Source organism: Lepisosteus oculatus, chromosome 3 (genome assembly GCF_040954835.1).
Source record: "Lepisosteus oculatus isolate fLepOcu1 chromosome 3, fLepOcu1.hap2, whole genome shotgun sequence".
Taxonomy (NCBI): domain Eukaryota; kingdom Metazoa; phylum Chordata; class Actinopteri; order Semionotiformes; family Lepisosteidae; genus Lepisosteus; species Lepisosteus oculatus.
In genome coordinates this window covers 18,030,288-18,058,086 of record NC_090698.1, presented here as the reverse complement: position 1 = coordinate 18,058,086, position 27,799 = coordinate 18,030,288, and the positions used below count along the sequence as shown (strand labels likewise).

The window sequence follows — 27,799 nt, the reverse complement described above, 5'->3', positions numbered from 1 at the left end:
TAATACAGTATACTGTACACGTACTGTATCGTTGTTGCTGTAATATTCAATGTAATATTTACTTAACACCTACTTTTGATGTGTATTATGTTGCAATCAATTTTTTGCTATGAATTGTTTTAGTGTTTGTCTATTTTACAACTGCACTAACCTGTCAATATTTGTACACTGAAGTGTATTTGATTTGATAAACATATTTGGTAGTTAAATATATTTTATCTGCAATGGTTGTTGTTGATGTTATGTTATCACAGGGTGTTAGTTATATGCCGAGGTATGAATATTGCTTATTAACTGAACAACATATGCGCTCGAATAAATCAACTAAGTTTATCATAAATAATAGAAACAATGGCAGCATATTTTACTGCGTCTATTATTTTTTGAAAATACACTGTACACTGTAATTCAACGTTTACAAATCTAAAAGAGCACAAGTACTGGTTATGTATGATGGTTTTATACAGTTCGTTGCTAATTTTGAATATAATATTAACATACATAATATAAATACAGTACTATATGAAATACGGTGTGCTTGACCGTAGGAACATGGCGTCGCAAACAGCACATGTTGGTTTACGGCTAAAAAACAGTGCAGGGCTGTATCGAGTGCATTTTATGGGTGGTATACGCCCTCTCCCGTTATGTTGCGGTGTTTCACTGAAAAATTTCCAACTCTTAGTCTTAGGACAGCTGAACACAGGGGAACATTTATATGAAACTCCAGCAAAAATGGCTGCTTCTGCGATGGGATGTGAGCATTATGAGCGTAGCTGTTCATTAAAAGTAAGCATGCTTTTCATTTCATTGCATACACATTGTTGGTTAGCTGACTTGTGGATTGTAGATCTGCTTAAAACACGCAATTTGTATACAGGGAATAACTACAACCACGAAGACGTGTAAGAGGTGCCTGTAAGCACTCATTTGGTTGTATTCTGTACAAGTCGAGTTCGAAATAATTTACAAACAAGGATAAATGAAAATTGCTTAAACTGGAAACTGGAACTTAAACTGGAAATCGGGGCACCTTCAGCACGTCCAATATACAGCAGGACACAGTGGTGTTTGCATTTTGGACAAACTTAACAGGCCTGGGATTCTTTGGACTATTTAGTATGTTGTTTGATTTCTAGAAAAAAAAATCGTTTTTTTTTCTGGGCAGGTGAATGTTTTTGCTACCCTTGTGAAGAAGGATTTAAAGGACTAGGCCGGTTAAGGACCGTACACCTGTAGTCATTGATTTTCATAATTTACCGGTGGAGCTTATCGTGTACCGGTACTTAATTGGGTGCACTGCCCTTCGATTCAATAGGCCAAAAAAATAACATGATAATAAAAATCATCAAATAATGAGAGCCGAGTTAGACATAGAGGTCAAAGTGTTATGCTTCCTGCATGCGTAGCATTGTAATCTTTCCTCCTGATGAAACGTCAGATCAGCACTTTGTGCAGATTATTGTATAAGAATGGAGGTCATTCGCTCCATCAAACATTCGTTTTGTTGTAAATTTAATTCAAAATATAAACCCGCTTTCCTGCAGCTGGAATTTTAAGACGACACTCAAAAGTGAAATGGAGCTCAATTTTTTTTGTTTTGTCTAAATAATCGTGCTGTTCAAAACTGCCATGTTTTGGCTCTGCACTCATGATTAAAGATCATGTAGGCACAACACAAAACAGAAGAAGGGAGTGGACCTGTAGCTGTGGAGAATGCTGAATGGCTGGAGTTACACATATAAGAAGCATGGTCCTATGGGAAACATTAAAATTGTGATTTTGTCTGGACCTTTTAGTTGGTAGATTAGGTATGTACTGCACCATGATTGTATATAATGTTAGTTTAATTATAGTTTTCAATACCCCAGTTCAGACTTGTCTCTCACCATAGTGTAAGTTGTTTTCAATCTTGTTTCAGTGGACAAAGCTGCCGTGCCTAATACAATGTGTCCATGGTGTGTTTCTTGTTCCTATTAAGCTTATTTCCACATTCGCTTTTGTCACTCTGCTGTGCTTGAAAATTGTGAAACGCAACAAAAATGTGCTGTCACCATCACAATTCTTGCAACTAGAGTTTTTTCCATACTCTGTAATGTGGTGTTGAAGTCCTCTACAAGATGTTGCAATCATGGTAAGCTTGTCATTGAAAATCTGGTGTCTCTCCACTCAGGCTCCATGCTGCGGTAAATTTTATGTGTGCCGTCTGTGCCATGACGCAAAAGAGAACCATCAGATGGATCGCTTTCAGGTGAAAGATGTCAAATGCTCTGTGTGCAACACAATCCAAAAGGTAAAGTCTTGGTTTTCAAGCTCCAGTTAGGAATGTTTACAGTTTTACAGTCAATGAATTCCTTCCTGTGCCTTGGGACAACTAAGTGGTGGTTTTGTTTTGTTTGTTGCTTTTAGAGGAGACTTGATTAATGTGACTTGCAATGATCGAGTTCTCCTTTCACAAATGCAGGGTTATAGAGGTCTGGCTCAGCTGCTTAAAGGCTTATACTCATCCACACTCACTTTCTGAGGTTGAGTTGGTTTTATGTCCTCGACCTATCATGAAGTAGTAACCTGTTAAAAGGGAACTGCAGTCCCAATTTCTCAGACCGGTTATTAAATCTTGGTAACAAAATAAATTCATTGACAGTATAGAAAAAAATTGACAAATTTTAAATTATTCCCAAAATCTTTGTGAACTTTTTGAGAGTACTGCAAGTCGCCATGTTGCCATAAACCCCTGGTCTCACCATGGGGCGAGAGTGAGAGTTCCTACGAATTGTGACGTGATATGGCCCTTCCAGCTCGCTAGTCACTGTCATAATTAATGTGATGCAATGTATGAGCGACTAAATACAGGTTGTGCAGTAGATATTTCACTGTAGACAGTTTCCAATGTGATCTGTGTGCAGAGTTAACAAGTAAGTTCCATTTGTTGGCAAAACTGTCTTGAAGTCAAGAGCAATATTTCTATTGGATTAAATAAATGTATTTACAAGCTGCTTATTACAATGTAATAGGGCCACTTCACATCTCCAGGGATTTGTTGCCTCGTTCTGAATCCCAGAATATGGCATTGCGCATACCTGGAAATGTTCTGTTTTGTGTTGTTTGCAGGACAAGTCCAGAATTTTGCTAGCATTGATTGCTTCATTTCATAGTTTGTTGTTATTCTAGCTGATTTCACAAAGTTTTATCACATTCTTCTTCTCATTGCAATTAATACATTCTTACAGTATATGCATATGCAGCATGTGATTTGTCATACGGGTTAAGCTAGTTGCATTAAAGATTCTGTGGTTGATTATGCGGTCATATTTTAACAAAAATATGATTTTTTAATTTTCTTTGTCTTAGGCTCAGCAGACATGTGAAGAGTGCAGAGTGAAATTTGGTGATTATTACTGTGACACGTGCCACTTGTTTGATAAAGACAAGAAACAGTATCATTGTGAACAATGTGGAATATGTAGGTAGGAACAAATTCTCAGTTTTTGTACAAGTATGTACCAATGGTAGTCTGAATTGTTTTTCATTTTGCTTTTTTGCAAGACATGAAAAAGAGCCCAGAAAAGACCCATTTTGTTCTTAAAGGTTTAACTCCATTTTTAATATTGTCATTAAAGCAGTATTAAAGTAAAAAGTAATTTTGAGCTCAGCATCACACAGAGATTGACTTGGTGTTTTAAGTTACTGTTGAATCACTAAGAAATGAGTGGTATTAATATTCAAGCCAGACAAACATCTTTGTTTAATTGCCTCATCTTAGAGAACAAATACCACTGTTCAAAGGTGCATTAGTCTGTATATTTCCACTTATTGGTCACCTGTGACTAGTTTCTGACTTGTTTGTTTACACTTTACCTTTTAATTGTCAGTGCCCCTTTAATGCAAAAACTCATTTATGTCTCTCGGTTATACTGTATCTTTGTTCCGCACACATCTTTCTTGGTAAAGAGTAGTTACCTGTGCAGGTTAAGTAATGAAAGTTTTTGTTTTTGCCCTTTATCAATTTTTGGCCTGATTTTGGGGGGAGTTGTAACACCATATTTGTTCAGGGCAGGAGTGAATTGAAAATGGCTTAACACAATGTGGGAGTAAAATGTCACAATGTAAATCACCTTACCCCAACTACAAGGATATACAATGTGTATCAGGAAGATTTTGATTAATAAAGGGAAAAGTAGGATCAGACCCTGTTAAGGATTTATAAGTCTCATTTAAGATCTACAAAGTTGTACTGCACAAAAACTTTTAATAGTTTTAAGTACTCTTTCAAAGAAACCCTCAAGCACAGGTTCTTTCTAATGCAAGTGGAACAAATAATGGAAGGACACCCAAGAGCCGGTTGTATCAAAAGCTTTTTCACGTGTAATGCTATAAATGCAAAAGCAATAACTGCAGGAGTGTAACAAAAGGCCATCACATCATCTTGCTGATAAATTATTTTGCAACAAGTGTAAATGCAAAATGGTTATTTAATTAGTATAATATCTCTCTGGTACTATAGATTTTTACAGCTGAAGACGGTTGTCTGATTGTGGTTAATTCCAAGATCACCAACAGTTATATATTATCCAGCTATCCAAAAAAAAGCACACACAGGCCCACAGTCACAAAACATCTGGTTGGATGAAAGAGAAGACTTTTTTTATGACCACATATTGCACATCATTGTGAATTATTGCATTTGTTGTGTTTAGTGCCTTTAAAATAGACCTGGTATTACACTAACTCTTACACTCCCTCTAAGAACTAGTAGAGAAGCTTTCTGAACAGCACCTGACGATCTTGAACGTCTTTAGTGCCTCAATGCATATCTTCCCTTCCCTTGGACAGGTTCAAGTTCTTCCCTCATCAAGATCTTTTTTAAAAAGCAACCTCACCATTAGAAGTCATTACATCAAAGAGCATGCATATTAAAGCAAATTACTACAAATATTTAGTGCAAATTAAATCAAGAAATAAATATTGGGAATTTTTAACCATGTTACACATGATTGATAAGATTGACATTAGTGTTTGTATCTGGACTTTTGCTGACCATCAACACGGGTAAATTGGTTGGGTGGGAGGTATACTTTCTTTAGTGATAATTGTTAAGGGTGTGATATGGTCATAGGTGCCTGCGTGTACTGGTTGGATCACATTTCATGTCTACACAAGTGTGTCTGCAAAACAATTTCACTCACTTGTTCTGACTTGTGCACTTCCTTAGCTAGACATGTGACCTTATTTATTTTCCTTTCTAAATATGTAAACATTTTACTTAGAAGAGGTGACTCATTTTAAGCAAAACTTGCCTTCTTGACCTATCTGTAAATGGCATAGCAAAGTTAAGATCCAGTTAAATTTTTATTTGGTTTAATCTTTTTTCAAATTGCACAAAATAATCTCTATGATAAAGCTCACCACTTTAATGTCCCACTTTCGGCATTAATATGTGTTTCACTTAGGTTATGTTTAGGTGTTTTTTTAAAATACGTTGTAGTATTCTTTCATTGATTATTTTACAGTATGTCAAAATGGTAATATGATGTTTTTCTTTTTTAGAATTGGTCCCAGAGAAAAGTATTTTCACTGCCTGAAATGTAATCTGTGTTTAATCAGCGACCTGCAAGGAAATCATAAGGTATCTTATGCACACTTTTTTGTTTTGTAGCAATATCTAATTTGTTTTCATTTTCTTGACAGTGATGTGTTTTAAGTTTAAGGTTTAAGTTAATAGCTTCAGTTATTTAAGGGCATCACAGCTTGACTACTGCCTGACCAATAACCACACACTTTGAGTTTAACAAACTTATGCAACTTTGAGTTGCAGAAATGTTTCCTTGTTGTTGTTTTTTTAAATTGAACTATTAATTGTATGGAGAGCAGCAAGAGACTCCTGAGTGGTTTTGCTATGCTTATTTGCAGCTTTGATTTTCTTATTTCATACTTATTTGCTTTTTTCAGTGTGTCGAAAATGTATCAAGACAAAACTGCCCTGTTTGTATGGAGGTAAGCCTATAAATCACAATTTAAGTTTTAATAAGTGTTCACATTTTTAATATTAAAAAAAATCTTGCTTACACATTTTTTATCAGATTTATATCAAATTAAAGGAATTAATCCTAAAACCCTGCAAAGTTAATCGGTAGCTGTCTGGGTGTCGTCCACAGATGGAAAGACAACCTTACAGCGTTAAAGGCAGGGACAGCAGTGCCATTTACCATTTCTATTTCTGTGTTAAAAAAAAATATTGGATGCACTTTCAAGTAACAGAATTATTCATTGTGATAGGCATGGAGTGCTTGTAATATTGAGCTCATGTTAAAGGAACTGTACTATATCATGCATATATTTAATATTCATGCACCCAAGTCTGTCCCTAGGCCTCTTGTTCTTTGGAATATATTTACTCATTTTTAAATTGAGTTCACATGTCATGAGTCGTATGAGTAAGGAAGAAAAAAAATCCCTCAGGTATATACAGTATTCTTAAAGCACCCATTTGGCACTTGGAGACAAAACAAATGTAAGTGTGCTTTTTTTAAAACAAATCGAGTAATGCAGCACACTAATCCCGAGTAATAGTGTTTCAGAGACACTGCATATAATTAACACCTACATAGTATGCTTGATAACTTAAGGTTTGATTTTTTTAAAATCTAGATTGTCACTTCAGTTTCATTGGTCAATTGTTCAGTGGTCAATTTATACTTAGATCTTAAATCTGTAAAAAATCTAATTTTCGGTACATGTTACGTATGTCTAACTATGGAAACGCGTTTAAAGGGGAACTACAGTCCCAATTTCTCAGACCAGTTATTAAATCTCTGTAAAAAATAAATTCATTGATGTTATAGGAACAATTAACACATTTTGAATTAAGCACAAAACCATGGACTTTGTGAAAGCACTGTAAGTCGCCATGTTTTCGCAAACTCGAGTTCCCATGAATTGCGACATGATGTGGCCCTTCTTGCTCACTAGTCACTGTATCGACTAATGTAATGTGATGTCTGCAGCACAACCTGTATTTATTCACTTGTATATTTTAACTGCAGAAATGTTGCAGTTTCATTTGCATGCAGAGTTAACAAGTAAGTGGTATCTGACGGCAAAACTGTCTGGAAATCAAAAGCAATATGTCTGTTGTATTAAAGGCAGTGTATTCACAAGCCTGCTTGTTTATAATGTCATAGGGCTGCATGCGTCACTGGAAGTTTTGTTTTCTGAATTGCAGAATATGGTGCTGCAAATACCTGGACATTTTTTCTATGTTGTTATGTAAATTGGAGGCTGTACAAGTTATTGTGTGCTTCTAACTTTTATTGGAGGTTGAAGCGCACTCATCAATTCTAAATCTTTCTAATCCCGGAATACAAAAAATGTGTTTTGCAGTTCCCCTTTAAATGAACCCTTTATAAGTTATTTTCTGTCAAAACAGATATAAATGTCTGAGTCCCACCTCCTTTTATTCCTTAGGATATTCATACGTCGAGGATTGGCGCACATGTTTTGCCGTGCGGTCACCTTCTTCACAAGTAAGCTCCAGTCCCTCAGTTAAAAACTGACTCCTGGTTAGTTCGAGCATCAGTGACACTTGGAGTCCAGTCTGAGCTTCAGGTATCATGGCTTCATGTCTGAACTGTTTGATAATCCATCTATGACCCAGTAACCTTGGATCACAAGGGCAGCTTTGAAATAATATGAAGTAGTTTTAATTTCTGTAAGGATAGTAAGCATCTATCGCATTGGACTTTTAAGTGCTTTTGATTTTGGTACATGTTGTTGTGAAGGGATTTCCCAGGTTTTGAATATATACCCTGCATCAGAACTTGTGAACTGCTTTGTAATGCTATAGTTTGTGGTGGCACTTCAAGTTAAGATGCCAGATACCAACTTCACTTGTTCACTAAGTAATGTGGCAACTGCATTTGTTCTCTTTTCCAGAACCTGTTTCGAAGACATGTCTAAAACAGGGTAAGTTAGCAGATTTTAAGGATTGTTGGCTTTTCTGATTTGCTTTGTAAACTTAATAAACAGATTTCCTTTTGTTTTTGTAGTTGCTTTCTTTTGTTCTGCTCCTTGCATGTTTTGCTTCTATAGTATGCAATACTTCATTTTCTTTGCTCTGTAAACCTTTACTTAAGTTAGTGATGTGAGAAACCAAGACTTGCACTTGGTAAAACACACACTGTACCTAGTTGATGTAGCAGTAATGCATCACTTTACTTAGGCTACAAAATGAGCACAAATTCATGCATAACACTACGCAACGTGATTTAACAGCATGCATTATCCTTTATACCCTTTCTAATCCTTTTGGTGAATGTAATGTTCTATGTAATATTGGTTTAGTAACAGCTTCTCACTCTTTCCTTTCTCTAAAAGGTTCCGATCCTCATTAAAAACTAAAATCAATTTTCTAACAAAGTAAATTTAACTCAGTGCATACAGGTGCCCACTGTGCATGCATTCTGCCTGGAATATGGAAGACTATTGGGATGAACTGGACAAAGAAATCTCGCAGACTCCAATGCCAACTGAATATCGGAATGTCACTGTAAAGGTAATATTAAAAGTAAACAGCCAAGCTGGTGTTTTTTTAATTCTCCAGAAACTGTCTAGAGCTCGTTTGACATTGAAAAATAAATTACAAAAATAAAAATCTTTAGCTTTAAAGGGTAATCATAGTGTTTGTGTCTTAGTGTGAATAAATCCTCAGTTAACGTTTTTCATTTAGTGAGGAGTGTCAGAAAACAGTAACCAGACGAGTAAATTAGTCCATATTTATCTCCAAAATCATTTTTTTGGTCTAAACCTTGTTGTCCTGTTAAATATATACCATGCCATTTATAATAGCATTTGTCTTTTGTCATGTTTTTAAGGCAATAGCATAGGTTCTGTTTACATTGTGTGAAGTATTTCAGCTGTGTCAGGCAGAATTTACTGTTTCTGCCTTGTGCGGGAATGTTTTGCTTCCTAAATCCTGTTGTACAATAGCAACACACTTGAGCTGGTTGATGTAAAAGGATCCAATGGCATAGGTAGGGACAACAAAAGATGAGACTTGAGAAAATAAGGAAGAACTTGTATTGAGAGCAGCTGATACCTACCCCGCTGAGAGAACATTGTGACATACGGGTATAACTTCAGGACATTGAGACTGAGAACATTGTAAAATGTCTGGGACCCATATACTGTACAGATGCATAACAAGTTTCTTCAGTGGGTGCTGTTACAAATGACTTAAATGTGGATTGTCATTGCTATTTTTTACAATAGTATTTGTGACTTTTTTAATAAGTGGATGATTAAAGCTTTGAGACCTTTTTGAATATGAGGTTGATATTTTCAGGCAGCCTCAAATTGTAAGAGAATAAAATTAACACCACCGTGTCTTCTATGGGCATTTGACTGTACAATATTTTTTGCTAAAATACAAGCATTGGAACCAATTCGGCCATTGTCACATTGTGAATTGCACACCAGCTGCTCAGGTAGGGACTTGTGCCATTCAAATATATTGACACCATTTATCACCATTACCTTAGATTACCTTTTAAAATAAAAAAGTTCTGTGTAGTGCGTCTCTTTACTAAATACTCTTTATCTAGTTGCATGCACTCACATTGTTCTATTGCGAGATAAAAGATAAAAGATGTTAAGTGATCTTAATCATGGAGATGCTGTATGTAACTTTTGGAATTGTATCCCTGGTGTATGAGTTACATGCGACTACAGTATATGATTGAGTGGGACATTGCATGTATATGATTTAGCCATAGTTTTATGGCTCTCTAACTGCACTCTCTCAATTCAGTAATTAATTTCAGGTCTTCTGCTATAGTATTGGCAGAAGTTCACTTGACCTCTTTTTTTTTTCCTTTAGATATTGTGTAATGACTGCCAGACTCGCTGCACAGTGCCTTTTCATGTGCTGGGAATGAAGTGCAGTGGGTGTGGATCCTACAACACGGCGCAGGATGGAGGGCTCATGCCTCAGGAGGACACACAGTGATGGACCCACTGTATTGCTGCCTAGAAGCTAGCAAAATCCCACAGTCCCACAATCCCACAGCTAGCCTAATTTGGAAAAGTGTTCATAATCTTGTAGAGATTCATTCATTGATTATTTTAATCATGTTCATTGAACGTGTTTGAATTTGGTCTGCAGTGTGCACAATCAATTTGGTTAAGCCCTGATTTGTACAAGAATATTTATTTGGCTGGTACTATAAACTTTAATTTACCATTTGTTTTAGTATGATGTTCCTATACTTATTCAAGTAGTCTAATAAGTCGATTTATGCAGTTAGCATTGCATTGAATGACCTGTGCAGTGAGAGTACAGAACCAGTTATATTGGAAAACCTGGATATTCTACTATGCGATACTCTGAAATATTTTTCTTTCTCCAGCTCGTTAGAAGTTGCTTTTGTTCTCTTCGAGCAAATACATGTTGGGACAGGAAACCAGAAATGCATGTTTTCTGGAATGCATTTTTCCAGTTGTTCAGCAGAATGCCCTTTTGTACTCCTGATGTGCTTCAAATCACGTCACAATGTAGAACAAGTCCTGTGGTGTTAGTTCAGCCCTGAGAAAAAAAATATTTTGCATTGAAAATTGGCCACCCAGTCTGTCTTGATGAAACAACTGAAGGCAGACACTATGCAAAAGTGATAATACCTGTTTCAGCATTTTGTGATGTAACTCCTTAAAGCAGTTTCAAGACAAATCCAGTCATTTGGTCTCTAAAATACATAAAAGTAAAAATAAAAGTGGTAAAAATAGAAAAATAGTGTAATCATTATACTGTATTGAAAGGCACTTAGATTAGAAGATTTCCCTAATGCATCAACTGTTTAGACACATTTTCCATTACTTCTTGTCAGCCGCCGTTTCTTGTAATGCATTTAAATCTTATAAAACATGAGATTCCACGTGTTTTAACTGTAATTTTTTTTATTAATGTCATGTTTTCTGCTCTTAATTCCTAAACTCATCAAATCTCAGGTTTACTTAATTGTTCAACTTGGTATATTGTCCAAATGCAGGTTTTAAATGGAGATATTATTGTTCTTAAACTGCAGCAGATCAAGCCTATGTGAGAAAGTCATACTTCTAGAACAGCACACAATGTTGACCTTCCATTAAATAATTGACACCCTTGGTTTCTTATTTATGAAATGTATATTGTGTAGAAAACCTAGTTTGGCTTTTTCCAGTATTATACTGTACATCATTGTTAAGGCCTTATTTTTATGCTTATTAAAATAGGATTAGTAACTTAGATTAATTAGGCAGTTATTCTGCTTCATTAATTTATGAAGACAAAAATGTGAATGAATGGTGCATTGCTCCTGTGAAATACGTTGCTGTGTTTCCATTAGTTTCTGCTGTTTGAAAATACATTAAAAATAAGCCCTTCTTCAGCTTTGTCCTGTTATTTACACATCTTTTGCACTGTTAGTATGCCTCTGTGTTATATTAAAATTAAAAGCATTGTTTTTCTGAAAAGTTTTCTACAAAGTATATAAGAACAACACATCAATTCTAGATTACTGAAGCATTAATATTTTGTAATGTCACCTGAGTGTTCACACAACTACAATTAGCAAGTTTTTTTTTAACTAATGTTAATGATGGATTTGATTAGGTTTCCATGTGTTACTGGTGAGGCATGTGGTGATGTTTATGGCCTAGTATCCCAAAACAGCAAGAACTTCTGTTAAATTAATTACTATTAAACTTTTAATGATTAAATGTATAAAACAAAATTGGAGGGAAAATTGCCAGAGCACATGGTTTGTAAAACATTGATGACAGGAAGTTAATATAAAATACAAGATAAAGATGTCAACTACAGTAAATGTAGTTGGATTTCTGGAAGACAAACTCAGGTAGCACTTATAATAGTACATTTTTAAGACTGTAAACGTATATGCTCAGTGTTGAATTATTCTTTAGCCTGGTAAAACATTTGCTAACAATGACTGACCGTGTTACATTGGGATTAAGAGAATCTTTATATGCTTCTTTACAAGGTAAAACAAAACAGAAAAGTGCCATTGCTTATACACGTGACAGATAAAACCTTTTCATCGTAAAACATACTATTCTACATCTAAACAACAACATTCTGCCTTTTGTATTTAGTTGTTTCAAAACTCATCGTTTTCTCATGTCACATATGGCTAAGTTATTAATATGCAGCAATTTTGGCAGTGACTAGTTTTCCTCTAGTCATGGCTTTATTTTTTAAACAGAAATACAGTAGATTTGTGGGTCGGTTTTATTTATATTGAGTACTGTATGTATCCTTTTAACAAAAAGATTGCAATGAAAATATGGCATTCTAGCAGACCCTAAATTAACCTAGTTTAGAATAAAGTTTCTCCAGCTCAATTTGTGTACATTACCAAGATTGGTCACAAGAGGGATCAGTGAGATAACTTTTTAAGTCCAAAAGTCTCGACAAGAGTTGTTAAAAGCACAATTAGTGAATAAATGACAAACAACAGGATATTTTAAAAGAATCGCCTTTTAGAATGGCACCACATATTTTTACCTTAACCATGAATAAATTGCAATTCTTTGTATTGTCACTTATTTCCAGAAGAGGGAAATACTATCTAACATATTATACTGTTTTTTTAGCCGTAGTGGTCTCAGCCACAGTCTCAGCTGTAGTTGTCTCGGCCACCGTCGTCTCAGCTACTGTTGTCTCAGCTGTAGTTGTCTCGGCCACCGTTGTCTTGGCTGTAGTTGTCTCAGCCACTGTCGTCTCAGCTACTGTTGTCTCTGCTGCAGTTGTCTCGGCCACCGTAGTCTCGGCTATTGTTGTCTCGGCCACAGTCGTCTCTGCTATTGTTGTTTCAGCTGTAGTTGTCTCGGCCACAGTCGTCTCAGCTACTGTTGTTTCAGCTGTAGTTGTGTCGTCTAAAATAGCAGCAGTAATAAGTGTTATATCTGCCGCAGCTGTTCCAGCTACTGTCATCTCGGCCACAGTCGTCTCTGGTACTGTCATCTCGGCGACAGTCGTCTCAGCTACTGTTGTTTCAGCTGTAGTTGTGTCATCTAGAATAGCAGCAGTAATAAGTGTTACATCTGCTGCCGCTGTTTCAGCTACTGTCATCTCGGCCACAGTTGTCTCTGCTACTGTCATTTCGGCCACAGTTGTCTCAGCTACTGTTGTTTCAGCTGTAGTTGCTGTTGTAGTGGCAGCTAAAGTGGTGCCAGATATGTTTTTTTCAGATATAGTGGTTTCAGCTAAAGTTGTTTTATCAACAGATACAGTTGTTATAGTTGTACTACCTGTTGTTGTGTCGACTGTAGTCGTGTATCCTTTGGTGGTGGTAGCTACAGTTGTGGCAAGAGCGCTTGTTTTACCAACAGTGGATACAGCAGAGCTTGTAGTTGGGGAACCCGTTGTGAGGCTAGGGTGAGCCATAAGCTTTTGCTTGTGTAAACGATTATGAGGAGCAAAGACATATGGTATGACAATAATTCGACCTTGCAGATTTACAATGCTTGGGAGGGATGGGATCCTGGGCATTGAGGTTGGAATTATTGCAGGGGGAAGAGGTGGAGATGGTGGCTGGGGCTGACGTATTGTAAGACTGGGCTGTGGGCCTGGCGGAAGTCTTGGAGATGTTACGTGTGCTGACAGGGTCTTCTGACCAGGCACAAACAATACACCAGGAAAGGCTGCGCGGCCTGTTGCAAACACAAAGCGTGGACCTGAACGCGACACCGGAGGAGGCGCCACAGCGGGAACAGTGCGGCGCAGGAAAACGAAGAGCGGAGACACTGGCCTTTGGGCCTGAGGCGCCAATGGAGGCGATCTCACAGCGACTCGAGTGCTACACGGTTGTGCCGGGTCTGGCGCGGTAGAACGGGCATCCAGCTGAGAACCTCTGTTCTCAACAGGTGGTAAGGGTGCGGGTGCAGGTGGTCGGAATACATAAACTTGTGGTCTGTAAAGATGTGCAGGGCCTGCTGGCGGCAGAGCCAGAGATGGACCTCGTAGAGGAATAGAAACAGGTGAATTCTTGCTCATTTGAGGTCCCATGACAAACACTGTAGAGTGTCTCCGGTATGTGCCTGAAAATCTGGGTACCACAGGTATTGTTCTTTGGAGTGGGAAGAGTATTGTTTCTTTTTGGGACTGAGGCTCGTTCAATGAGGACGCGTTGAAGAAACCTCCAGGAGACATGTGCAGTTTAGAGGAGAGTGGCATCCTTTTTTCTGTGGGCTGTGTTGAAGGGACAAAGAAAAAATGTTAATTATAAAGGAAAACCAAAATGAAATTTACCAACAGCAGAGGACTTTGCTTCACTTTAGTTCTCAAACATAGGTTGTGAGTATGAATTTATTCTGAAAGATAACAGCTTAAATTAACAAATTAGCCCTAAGTATGATCCTTTTGAACTCATTAGTCCTTATCAACTCAGAACTGTCAGATTATCAACAATTATAAATAAGTGTACTGTATAAATGCACTCCATAAACACACAGCTGGTTTCTATGTTTACTAGCTCACATGATTCATTAACACCTCATAAAACGTATAAGACAGTGTTGTGCTCATGTAAGTACACAGAGTTTTTCACATAGCAAATCTTTTATAAGCCTATAGTACATTTCTATTCATGTACAGTAAAAAAGTGATATGTTAGGTATGGTTTCATGCTAAATAAAACTTACATAGCTCTGTCCCTTTAATGAATGAGAGAGTAGAAGTATGATTGACCCTTCTCAAAAGTTTGTTGTTTAGGATGTTTCAAACTAGTGGAAAACTCAGCTTGATATGGTGCCTCCTAATACATTTCAAAAACCAAAGAATGTTCATATTTTTCATTATTACTGAAGAAAGAAACACAGGCATTAGATGATCAAATCTCCAATTGGCTCCAAAGCAATAACATAACTACTGTATAAGACAAATTTAAGAACATTTAGGTACAATGGTATATGTTATCCATATTTAAAGTTTTGTATAAATCGTGGTTTAATGACATTTGAAATATAATTAAACCTACCAATGTTACCATATCAAAAGCTAAAAATATATTTGAATAATAATAGTAATAATAATACTTACTACAACAAAGGCTTTGCTGTCTAAAACAATCAGAAAACAAATGTAGACTTTCATCTTCTTCGGTGACTGATAGAAAATCAATAGTTCTAATAAATATAACAAAAACATGTTGAGCAGTGTTCGTGCAACTGTGAGTTTTCAGTGCACCAGTTCAGTTTCTTGATGTGTGCTTGCCTTAAATCACTAAAACACCTTTACCCCCCCACACACACTTCAAAACATCTTCATCTGCCTGCAGCCAACTAAGATTGTTTTAAACCCCATTATATCATGAATAAATGAATGTATGTTAAGTATAGATCATAAAATAAAGGATTCCAATGGACTTGAATCATGCATTCTTTCATTATTACAGTATGTATTGCTAGTCTGCTTAAGTACATATAGAAATCACTTGTGCTATTTTGCAAAGTTCAGCCTGCCCAATAATTGAATAATGGTTAGATTAGATATTTAACTAATCAGTTATTATGCATGCCTTAGTGGCAAATGACCCAGAGAGACACTTGAATTACTGCTATTGAAATAAAATAATAAAATGTGTCAATTGTATGATAGTAAAATACCAACATCTGTGGAAATAAATGTAAGTTATATTTAGGGTATTATACATAATAATACATTATAAAAAGTATTTATACAGGTTGTATTGTGAAATTTCTTAAAGTTATTATAAAAATATTTGTATTATATTTTGGTTATGCAAGCCTCCTCTTATTTGTAATATCAATAACAATAAGTACTCACAAAGCTCTGGGTTAAATTTTTGGCACCAAGAAAATATACAGTACATTTCCTGACTTTCTAGTACACTGTAGCAAAATTATTTGGTGTCTCAAGACTTTCTAATTGAAATATATTTTTCTGAAATCCTCTCTACTTCTTGTAACGATCAAAAAATAAAGGTATGAATAATTTGTGTGTGTTATTAATTTAATACTGAGGCTCTAATGAGTTCTCATCCATCTTCTGGTCTGCCTTTAACTCAACATTAAATTTAATAATAAAAGCAGTTCTGACATTCTACACCTAATCAACAGAAACCATGTGTTCCAGTGGCTACTTGTTAATGCTGCAGGCAATTAGTGTGATCCAGCAACTATTTACAGAAATTGCTCACATGTGTGATGTTACAAATGTTTGTAAAGATGACAAAGCCAACATACTTCACTTACCAATAGTCCCAAGGTGTAAATTTAATTGGAGCCATAAAGAAGTCTGTGGTGTTGAATTTCAAAACCAGTGTCTTACCCATCAGGTATGTTAATATAAAAAAACATAAATCTCCAAACACTACTTTTATACATTTCAAGAACAGAATGTTAAAGGCACTTTTATGGAATTTGTTGTAAATATGTCTCATTTGATCTCTTATTTGGATCTCTTCTAAGGCTGTTTCCACAAGGTGAAACAGTGAAACAAACCAAAAACTGCATGTGATAACTACTGTATATAGAGTGTATTTAAAACTGAGAAGAGGTCATATTACTCTGCCAAAGAGGTCAGTCAAGAGTGAAGCAGGATTTCAGGATCAATATGAAGTTACAACAGCATAAAGAGTGTTAAAGTGTTAAACAGGAGGACATAAGAGAGTAGCAGACCAAAAGAACAGAGATAGAATACTGTTACTGAGCCAGCAGCTGGACAATAAAGACAAAAAACAGATTGCAGAGGGCTGACAACAGCCATAACTGCTCAAAAGGAGGAAAAGCACCAATTAACAAATTAACATCTTTGTTTGAAGCATCAAAACAAACAGGGAGATAATTACTTGCTCATATCAGAAGGCTTCAACTTAGAGGATTTGACTGTTCAGAATTGGTCTCCTTGTAAATGTTGTGGAAGTGCTACTTAAAGCAGCAAGCTAAACATAAACAGAGAACATAACTGCTTCTTCTCCAAGATCATTATCTCTATGTTGAAATGAAAGAACCATTATAGTTCACTAGCTTTATTTTTCCTTCTGTTCTATGTGGCCCTATGTGGTCATGTTGTTGTGCAATGTGAAACCACCAGGTATGGTACAGTATGTGATTATATTGACCACAGCAGGTAAAGGCAGTATGTGAAGATAAGAAAAAAAAACATTCCTCAGGGATACAAAGACAAGACTTATAGTGCCATATCTAGTTTGCAGTACCTTTTGTTTTATGTTTTTCCTTATATTATATCTTTGCATGCAAACATTTAATGCATGTACATTTTGTAAAAGAATATGGTATACCACCCATTATTAGAGAAAAAAGGTTTATCTAAAACCTAGCTTTTTATTTTTTTCTGTCTGCTAACATTTTTATAAAAATTAAATCATTTGAGCATTTACCATATGTTCTTATTCTATATGTTTTCATTTAATGCACTAAATGGGGGGTTATAATAGGAATGTGCACTGTGTTCTCTATTGTAAGTAACTGTCCTACAGTATACACCTCTTCAGAGTCCTGTGGTCTGAGATTACTGTAGAAACCAGGAGAGAGAAGATCTTGCACAAACCCCAATGCATTCACTTTAATTTCAGTCCTTAATATCAGGTTATTGTCTTTTCACCAGCTGCACCAGCTGCAATGTTATTGAGAGAGCCCTCCCTGTTTGTTTGATTTTTCTTAACAGTTTAAATACTAATCTATCATATGGCCTTAGAAACTACAGTTAATTCATTTTTGAATGGGAACACCATTGTCTTTAAGTGACATAAAAAGTGAAAAAGAATCTACATAAAGCAGCAAATTGGAAGAGCAGTAGTGAAAGTAAAAATAAAAATGACTAACAAGTGCATTTATGTTGACTTTCTCTTGATGTTGACTTTATGAAGGTCCGTCCCTTTTCAGATTATTTCAGCTAAATGTATGCTTTTTCTACAATTTAAAGAAGCACAAAGTAAATAGAAAGTTTCTGATATTAACATGGATTTTGTATGTAATGTTTGTTTTCTTAGTATTTGATTTCATTTGCTTAAAACAATGATATCAATCTGTATATTTTTAGTTTATTTTAAAGACAATATAATCTTCCAACATTTATATCTGAAAGGGAACATTTGCACAATGCAAAGATCCAGGATTTGCAGACCACACTATTTTATGCTGACAAGACTGAACCTGTTTCACACTTCAAGGCAAACACAATTTTCCCCACTGGCTACTGGTTTGGTTATGTACTCACAGCCTGTCAATTTTTTCTTAAATTGTTCTGATAAGAATTTGTGGGATTTGTAAATGGCTAAGTACTGCATTTAAAATATTTTAATTTAAATATTCAAAAATAACACTGTTTAAAACGTAAAAAATAGTACCCTACATTGTATATAATTTAAAGTTAGAATGACTAAAAATGTGTAATCCATAGTAAATCTATTTTTCCACGCTTCTTGTGCATTTCAGTACCATATAGAATTAAAAACAGATGATTAAATTCAGAATGCCGAAGTAGTGACATCTGTAAAATGGAATTATCTTGCTTCCGAAGAACTTTCTATATTATAGAACTCATTTCTGCCTTAATTAGGAATGGTTATTTGATAACAGTGCTACTGTAGGATACTATGGAAAGTATATCCTGAATGTTATTTTTGGAAAATTCCAGAGAATTATTCTATAATTCTATTATTTCTCACAGAAGTTTTTTAAATACAAATTCAATGGATACCAATTTAAGAAAATCAAATCCAGCATAGATATATTGTATACATGCTTTAATGACCTTTCCCTGGAACATTACTACCACAAAAGTGTGACTTTATGCATTAACGGCACTATGCATTAACAGAATTATGCATTAACGGCACTATTGCACTTTCTGATTGCTATTTAATTCTCAAGTTTTGTATGCACTGCTATGCACTGCTAGCTCTCTAGTGTCACCTACTGAACTGACATCTTTGCATGAGACTCCCTGTTAAGAGGAGAAAACTGAAATCTAAAGTGGTTAAAGAGGCATATGGTAAACAGTGTCTTTGTCTTATGATGTATGAAGTATGATGTTATTATGATATCCTAAATTAAATGACTGGCTTGATCAACTTTACCGAATAACAAACAACAACTCAGCTCTAATAAAAAAAATTAGAAATGTGAAATGTCCATGACTAAGACTGTGTATACGACACGATTGTAATCCCTCCTCTTAAGGGCGCTCTGGCTCTTTCACATTTCAGTTGATCATGTGCACCTGTTTCCAATCCTGCCCCTCCTTATTTAAGTTAGGCGCTCTCGCTACTCCTGGCTCTGCATTGGAAGATGGAAGCCCGGAGACCCGCCTACCATCAAGTTGCCCTACATCCGCGGCTTGAGGGCATAAGCCTCCTATTGGCATCCTGACCCAGCTGAGTCCGGGGCTCAGAGCGCCTGGCCCCATCATCCCATTTTTATTCCCTCTCCCTGCACCGGATCTCATTCCGGTTTTTAACTTTGACTTGTCTTGGATGGATCACCTGGTTCTGGACAATTGGACTTCATCCTGGACTTTCCCTTGGACTCTGGAATTGTCTGCCATGGCCACACACCCTGTTTTCAACCTGCCCTGATCCTTGTGTCCTCCACATTGTCCTTTTCCACCTACTTCAGGATTATCCTGTCTGCATAGGGTCTTTAATAACGCACATCACGGGTGTCAGTACTGGCTTCCATAACAGTATAATTCAATACATACAGTTTAATGAGTTGAGAAATTCTACTAATTGACATACAGTATATATGCTGTATATACTATGTATATATAAAGGTAAGGCCTGCAAAGATATCTAAACACTCATTTTACACTCTTAAAATTGCACTCTTTTGCTTTTGGTCAGTGCTAATCACCACAATATACTGTACAGTAAATGTGATTAAAATGAAAATGTTTGTAGCTTAAATGAAGATGTCAAGCAGACGTCTTCAGTGTGAGAAAGCTTTGGAGAGCTTTATCGACAGTTAATCTTCTTTTAAGATTTAGCTTGATTAGGCAAACATTTCAATTGCTTGGGCTTCATTAATAAAATTCTGAATTATCATTCCAAGATGTTTAAAGTAAATAAACCAACCAAGCCTTTGCTGATGCTGAAAGACCTTTAATGCACACAGTACAGAGAGTAGACTGTTTACTGTAAAACATAGCACTGACAAGATGACAAAACAAAGCTTTCAATTTAACAAGGCAAAGACTAAAACTGGAGATAGCATTACCATTTAAAAGAAATAAAATTATTTTTCAAGCAAAACTAAATAATAACCACTGTTCCCTGTGATCTTGCATTGTTTGCTGTTGGACACCAAGAAAAGCTTGTATACTGTACATATGCAAGATTTACTGTTTACTGTATATATTTAATCATTTTCACTATTTTGCTCACTATGCTATTAAACTAAATTACAGATTTGATATCAAACAATATACAGGAGTCAGACTATTACTAATACAGCCACTATCATACTACTATCAGATTTAAGAACAATTATAAGTCTTCTAATTAAGGAAAGACTAAAATTGATAAAAACCATAATTGACAATGCTGAGACTTCTTTCAGTAATCTCTGAGTTTCCTTCCAATTATATTTTGTACAACGCAAAACAGTAAACATCATATTGTGGTAGTTTTGAGTGGTGTTCAACAAAACGTAAATTGACATATAGAATATACAGTATATGCAAAAGTAAAGTCTAGATGATTATCTGCAGAAGGATTACAGTAGATATAAATTAATGTTATTTTATTTTCTATTAGTAAAGGTAAAATATTAATTTCTGTGAAAAAGCCTGGAGTTAAGAAAAGGAAATTCCTAAAACATCATGCTGCACATCTTGCTTCGCACATAGTGAAGTGTGGAATTGTGGTTGAACTAATGAACTAGAGGTTTAAATCTACAAAGTTTAGCAGGTATGAGACAGTGTTATTCCTCAGCACAGGGAAGTGTTGACCATTCTACTAGCTCTAGTAATCACTTAAGTGTAGTGGCAGTAGAAGGTAATGTTGTAGCGGTAGTACTAGTGAGGGTGGTTGTAGACTGTACAGTAGTACTTGTTGTAACAGGGGTTGTTCTAGTAGTGACGGTGGTGGTTGAAGTTGGCGCAGTTGTAGTTTTTCCCTTGCAGTGTGGGTCTCTTCCGGGGAATTTAGGGTGCTCCCCATGGGGGGGGGGAGGCCTCCTATCACCATGTCTCCCTGGTCCCGGCGGAGGTGGCCCTCTTGGGAATGCCTGTTGATGTAAAAGCCCTTTTAATTCTCATGTAGCACAACAGCCAAGGTGTATCAAAAGCTGCAGAAAATCTACTATGCTTCATTATTCCTAATTTAAAAAAGGGGATGTTTGAGTGTTAAAATATATATTTCTGCAGGGATCTTACTATGTATTTCAATTATGATTATAATTATATAATAATCATTTCTAGATACAGAATATAATGTAGAAACTGTATAACTCAAATATCCCCAAATTCCAGTGATTTACAGCAATACAGATCACACCAAAGCAAGAGAAGAATCATTTTGGTTATGTTAGATAAAGTTCTTACAAGTGATTAATTTTTTACACTATAAGCTCATTTTCTTTCTGTATACAAAAGTTTAATATACAGCATTTAAGAAATATTGTAACAAACAGCAATATGATAATATGCTGCAATACATAAACAGCAATACATAAAAACATGACTTGTAAAATATAAAAAGAGTAAACTTTAATGATTTAGGAATAAAGAACAGCAGCAGGAAAAAAACATAGATAAAAAGGATAATTAAAATGTGATGATTTATATTACCTTTTCTAATTTAAACATTGCTGTGTTATACTGAACTGAGCAAACTTATTTATTTAAAAGATACTTACAGAAACGCTGACAGATGCAACCATGCAGAATAAAGTAAGCACAAAAAACTTCATGGTTGATGCAATCACCTGAAAAATAGGCGACTTTATTAATACATTATATTTGTTAGCACTTACATAAGAATGTGTATCCTTGTGTGGGTTTTAATCTGTACATTTTTGTCACATTTTACACATGTTGAAAAGACATCCTTAAGCTAATGTGAAGTTATTGGTTACAAACAAAAGGATACCACTTAGCCCACTAGCTCATTAATCAAATAAATTTAAATTAGGGCTTTAGGAACCATGGGACAAGCATTTAGAAATTTCCAGAAGTGTATTCTATTAGGTTCATCAGGGATTTTGGCTTGGAGAGCTGTGCCAAAGAAGCTAGTGTACAGTAATTCTATGACCGGATTCTGCAGTGCCCATGAACAATCACCACACCCCAGCAAAGTGCTGAGAGTAAGCATGCACCTTCTTTAGTTTCTTTGCACCAAGGTTAATTTTATTCTACTGTCAGGGTGGAAAGAGACTATAATTATGCCTGAAAAAGCAGAATACTATACATATGCCATCTTGGGGCAGAGCAGTGGCACTGTGGCTAAGGATCTATGCCTGTGGCTGGAAGGTTACTGGTTCAAATCCAGCAGCTGGCAGAAAAATCCTACTCTGTTGGGCCCCTGAGCAAGGCCCTTAACCCCAACTGCTCCAGGGGTGCTGTGCAATGGTTGACCCTGCGCTCTGACTCCAAGCTTCTCTCTCTGTCTGTGTGTCTGTATCTCATGGAGAGCAAGCTGAGGTATGCTAAGGGACAAATTCCTAATGCAAGAAATTATATATGGCTAATAAAGTGATCTTATCTTATGTGTGGGCTCACAGATTTCTGAGGAAAGGTCAGTTTGTTTACACCTGAGTGACTGAACACCAAATGACTAAGGCTGTTCTGGGGTGCAGGAAGGCTTTTTTCACCCTGTCTGTTTGTGCCTTTGTCATATTGTGCATGAATCTGCTATGGAGAAAATGGCAGAGTATAAAGGAGCAGTGTCATTTAAGAAGGACTACAGTTTAGCTTATTGTCTTCTGCTCAAGAAAGAGCAGCAAAAGCACCACAAGTAAATCTACAGCCACTGTGCCTCCTTCCATAATGTGCTACTCAAATTACATATTTACAGTAGATAATCTTATGTTGCTTTGAATGGAATTTCACTGTTCTGAGATGTGTCATTTAAATTATGTTTTGGTTTTACAAGCTTGTTTTTTGGGATTGCAATGGGTGTTGCTCATCTTGTTCATTGCAGCTCTGTCACCTCGAGGCAACACAGAAACACAGTACAGTGTTAATGGAAATCTATTGTGTGCAACATGCTAAACGATGACAGTATTATGTATATGTATACTGGAAATTATTACAAATTATATGTAAATTATATATTAGAAATATGCACATATAATATACTGTGTAAATTATTAAAAATACATACTCATAGTATTAACTGTTTAATTAAAAATTATGAATTTAATAATAAATTTGATCTATAAGTTTGGCAAACTAATATGTGGTTGTGCTGTTGGAGTCTTAGGACAGACTGTCACTGGTCTGACTGTTCTTTGAGTTACTGTACATTTTACAGACAGGGCTGGAACTGTCTACTATTCTCTTTCACAGCTAATCAGTAAAAACATTTGTTCATTTTAATTATCTATAATGTTCAAGCTGAGCTTAAAGGTAAATGAAATAGTAAGACTTCACAAGTAACCTATTTGCAGCATTACAATACAACTGAGCAGGTATTTTGAAGATATTCCGTGCAGAGATATTAATATTAATATTAACAGTATAAAGAGGTAAAAAGCTGTGAACGGATACTTTGAAAATATTTTAAACATCGCTCTTACCTGTAGCTTTGACTGTAACCCTCGGTTTGGTTATGAGTGGATTTCCAATTCTTTCTGTCGCAAAGTCTTACAATGTAATGAAGGTCTGTAGAACAAAAAAAGGAGCACCACAGCCTCTTAATATTTTCACTCAGACATTTTAATCATGGTAACCTCTCTGATTTATGATGATAAAACAAAATTAATAGAATAATACCATTCCATCTACTGTTACTATATATCATAAAGAATAAAATCTGCTATTAGAAATGCAGTAAATTGAAAAAATGAGAAACAAAGGCTTTTAGCTCTGGTGTTATAAGTAGATATTTTACCTAAAACAGTATGAAAATAATCATGCATGCAATTCAGCCAAGCACACCATAGCAGAAAAAACAGACTTTCTGTTTTTTTCTGATGTTAAAAACAGATGTTAAAGTTAATACATTTTTATACCTGTCAATTGTAATAAATGTTTTACCTGTTGGTTTGTTGAGAGAGCAGATTAGTGAAGTTCAAATGTATTGCTCTTTATATAGTTACCCATGTGCGTGTAAATCTACTTGTGTGGGCCACAGGGATTTGTAATGGAAAGCTTTAATTGGAGAAAAATCTTGAGCATAATAGGAATAATTATCCCTTCATGTTGAAATGGCTTAGTTATAATATTGCACAAACAATGTAGGAATTATAAGAACATACACAAACAAAAGGAGACTATTTGGCCCAGTTTTCTCATTAATTTGGTTGGTAGGTTAGTAACCAAGCACAATTCCTCAACTAGTGCAATCTGCACAGCTGCTCTTTCAGTCCCACCTTCAGTTACCCCACCCTTTGAAAGCTTAAACAGGGTCTTTTCTATTGGAGTGTCGGACATTATTCTTAAAATTAAAACAACTACATGTTCCTTGGATCCTATTCCTATGCCTGTGTTTAAAGCCTGCTTCTGTTCTGATTCAGTTTACCACAGACCTGATTAATTAACCCCTTGAGACTGGAGAAGTGCCATTCCTGTTCAAAACAGATGCTGTTGACCCCTCTTGAAGAAATCTAAGCTTGACCCCAACCTACTCTCCAGTTACAGGCCTATCTCTGACCTCCACTTCATCTCAATGGTTCTCTAGAAGGCAGTAGATACTCAGCTACAGTTTCACATGAGTTCTCTCCAACTCTTTCAAGAATTCCAGTCAGGTTTCCAACCCTTTAACAGCACAGGGACCGTCCTTGTGAAAGCTTCCAACAATCTACGAATGTCTTGTCTGACTTTGTCTCTCAGCAGCCTTCAACACTGTGGATGAAAATATTCTTCTGCAGAGAGCAATGTTGGACTACAGACTACAAGGCACATCTCTGAGCTGGTTTTTCTCCTATCTTTTCTACTGGATGAACAAGATCAGAGTTGTTACCAGTGACTTGTGGTGTTCCACAAGGTTCAGTTCTGGAACCCATATTGTTTCTTATTTACTGTATTTGCTCCCTCTGGGAAAGATTATGCAACATTGGGGCATTAACTTTCACATATATGCAGATGACACACAGCTGTATATTAACACCAAACCTGATGTGTCCACTGCATTGGAAAATTATCAGGATACGGATGAGCCACAGTTTTCTCATACTTAATAGCACCAGAACATAATCCATGCTAATTTCGCCAAAACTAGTAACTGCAGTCATCATCAAAATGTTATCTCCATGTCCTCAATGGTCAAAAATTTGATGCTTCCTCATTTTTTTGGATCATATGTAAAACATCTGTAAGTTCTCATAATTGCATTTGGAAAATACCTCCTGGCTAAGGTTTTCTCAATTTTGCAATTTAAGTCATACCTTCATTAGCTTCATCAAGCTTCAGGAGCTTGGCCTACCAGTGCCTGATCACTGGGACGATCACCAGCCTGAAAAAACTGTGGAGACGGAGAACATCACCATCATGCATGACATGGCTGTTAACACCGATCTTACCATTGGAGCAAACCGATCGGACATCATCCTCCATGATCAGAGCAAGAAGCAATGTTTTCTCATCGAATTAGATGTTCCAGATGACGCCAATGTCTGTCTTAAGGAGGTTGAAAATTTAAGCTAATACAATGACCTTGAGATTGAGATATCACGCATGTGGAACACAAAGGCACCACTTCCAACAGCAACCTTCAAATTGTTCCAGGAGGTCTCCCATCAAGGTTCTAACCAGGATCACACTTACTTAGCTTCAGTGGGATGCCAGTGGTGAGCTGCAGCCTGAAATGGCTGCTGACAATTAGATTAATTAAACTGCTTGAGAACAGCACTGTCAGGGTACTCACTAGAGCAAGGCAGTCAGGCCATATCATCCTTATTCTAGCAAAGCTCCATTAGCTTCCCACCCACCAGAGAGAGGATTTTAAAGTATTGTAATGGTCCTGCCTACCTCACGGACCTTCTACTATTTCAAATTTCACCCCGGTTGTTAAAATCTTGAAAATTTAATTTGAAAATTGAATCCCCAGAACCAAACTAATGCATGAATGACCATGCCTTCTCCACCTATGCCCCTTGTTTGATAACCTTCTAATCATCTCAAACAAACAGCTTCAACTTTTGACTGTTAGAAAAAAACATAAAATCCTTTTCTACCTTATCAACTTTCTGTACCATAAACTGTTTTATTGACAATTGTTTTCCTTCTCGGTTATTGTTAAGCTGACTTCAGTAAATTACCCATGTGCTTAGGCAAGTACAAATGTAAGATGTTTTTCATTTATGCCTCAGCCAAATAAGATTCTAAATATTTGTACATTTATTTGTCTCACTACGCACAGTCTCACTAAAACATTAAAACATTACACATTAAAACCTGAATAATGTTCTACATCAAGATAGTCTGATCTTTGTTGATAGTATGATTCCTCCATCCTGGAAGAACTTTAGAATAAAAATTCTATATGTTCTATTTGTGTGATGTTGAATATCAAAGAACACCCCTCTTGCTTCTAGTATGATAAAACAAAAGTGTTATTGCTGCTACTGTATAGGGTTTGCATAAGCTGCCAGCTTGATTTTATTTCAGGGTGTCAGAGAAACCTTTTCACTTTTTAACAAACATATACAGTACACCGAAAGTAAATGTTACAGGGTATTGGGTAATGTAATGTTAAAAAACTCCCACATCAAAATTACTCAATAATGAAGTTACACATAGAGATGAACAAATACTGCTCACAATATTCAGACATCATAATTAGGGCTTTTAACTCTGTCACAATTTATGTTCAATAATAAAAGGTTTTCTCAATTTTGCAATTTAAGTCATACCTTCATTACATCTTGTCTGGACTTGTCTTTGAGGACTATAATAATAATAATAATAATAATAATAATAATAATAATAATAATTGGATGGCTACAAAGCTCTGGACTAAAAGGACAGACAGAGAGTCTTATCACGGCAGTTGAACATCAGGCACTGAACACTCACTATCATCAGAGGAATAACCTCAAGATGTGGATGGCAAATGCAGGCTGTGTCACCAACAAGAGGAGCATATCAGACATATTATTGCTGGATGCTCTATGCTAGCGCTGAAAGAATAAACGCATCGGCACAATAGAATAGCTAAATATTAATTTTAGAATAACAATTCTATATTTCCTATTTGTGTGATGTTGAATATCAAAGAACACCCCTCTTGCTTCTAGTATGATAAAACAAAAGTGTTATTGCTGCTACTGTATAGGGTTTGCATAAGCTGCCAGCTTGATTTTATTCAGAGAAACCTTTGCACTTTTTAACAAACATATACACCAAAAGTAAATTTTACAGGGTATTGGGTAAAGTAATGTTCAATAACTCCCACATCAAAATTGCTCAATAATGAAGTTACACATAGAGATGAACAAATACTGCTATTCAGACATCATAATTAGGGCTTTTAACTCTGTCACAATTTCTGTTCAACAAAATGGCACAAGATAATGAATGTGGAAAGAGAACGTTAAACAAACAATGTGGACAAGCTTCTAACAGCCAATAAATAAAATTGATTTTGCAATGATAGGGAGCATG

General features: G+C 35.9%; 2 protein-coding genes and 1 long non-coding RNA gene across 4 annotated transcripts; 1 reads left to right on the top strand and 2 right to left on the bottom strand.

The window, feature by feature from the left end:
• The first annotated feature begins 654 nt into the window (after positions 1–654).
• On the top strand, positions 655–11,417 carry rchy1 (ring finger and CHY zinc finger domain containing 1). 2 transcript variants are annotated; one of them, XM_006627259.3, is made up of 9 exons: positions 655–789; positions 2,174–2,293; positions 3,352–3,467; positions 5,548–5,626; positions 5,950–5,994; positions 7,465–7,523; positions 7,933–7,962; positions 8,431–8,551; positions 9,875–11,417. In XM_006627259.3, exons 1-9 carry the CDS (start codon positions 736–738, stop codon positions 10,001–10,003), a joined length of 753 nt encoding a protein of 250 aa, XP_006627322.1. In that variant the 5' UTR covers positions 655–735; the 3' UTR covers positions 10,004–11,417. The 2 variants fall into 2 exon arrangements, with proteins under 2 accessions (XP_006627322.1, XP_015195742.1); XM_015340256.2 differs by lacking the exon at positions 655–789 and adding an exon at positions 1,551–1,811.
• Positions 11,418–11,770: 353 nt separating this feature from the next.
• On the bottom strand, positions 11,771–15,223 carry LOC107076519 (uncharacterized). Its single transcript, XM_015340231.2, has 2 exons — positions 15,089–15,223; positions 11,771–14,239 (listed from the first exon to the last, which is right to left on the bottom strand). Exons 1-2 carry the CDS (start codon positions 15,194–15,196, stop codon positions 12,626–12,628), a joined length of 1,722 nt encoding a protein of 573 aa, XP_015195717.2. The 5' UTR covers positions 15,197–15,223; the 3' UTR covers positions 11,771–12,625.
• Positions 15,224–20,125: 4,902 nt separating this feature from the next.
• LOC107076520 (uncharacterized) lies at positions 20,126–24,248 on the bottom strand. Its single transcript, XR_001477736.2, has 4 exons — positions 24,233–24,248; positions 23,773–23,857; positions 21,892–21,960; positions 20,126–21,261 (listed from the first exon to the last, which is right to left on the bottom strand). It is a non-coding gene; the product is annotated as an uncharacterized lncRNA (long non-coding RNA).
• Positions 24,249–27,799: the final 3,551 nt, after the last annotated feature.

Coding starts and splice junctions, on each gene's coding strand:
- rchy1 (XM_006627259.3), top strand. CDS start 736: ATGGCTGCTTCTGCGATGGGATGTGAGCATTATGAGCGTAGCTGTTCA. Junction 3,468..5,547: donor GAACAATGTGGAATATGTAG/GTAGGAACAAAT, acceptor TTTCTTTTTTAG/AATTGGTCCCAGAGAAAAGT. Junction 5,627..5,949: donor ACCTGCAAGGAAATCATAAG/GTATCTTATGCA, acceptor TGCTTTTTTCAG/TGTGTCGAAAATGTATCAAG.
- LOC107076519 (XM_015340231.2), bottom strand. CDS start 15,196: ATGTTTTTGTTATATTTATTAGAACTATTGATTTTCTATCAGTCACCG. Junction 14,240..15,088: donor ACAGCAAAGCCTTTGTTGTA/GTAAGTATTATT, acceptor CCTTCAACACAG/CCCACAGAAAAAAGGATGCC.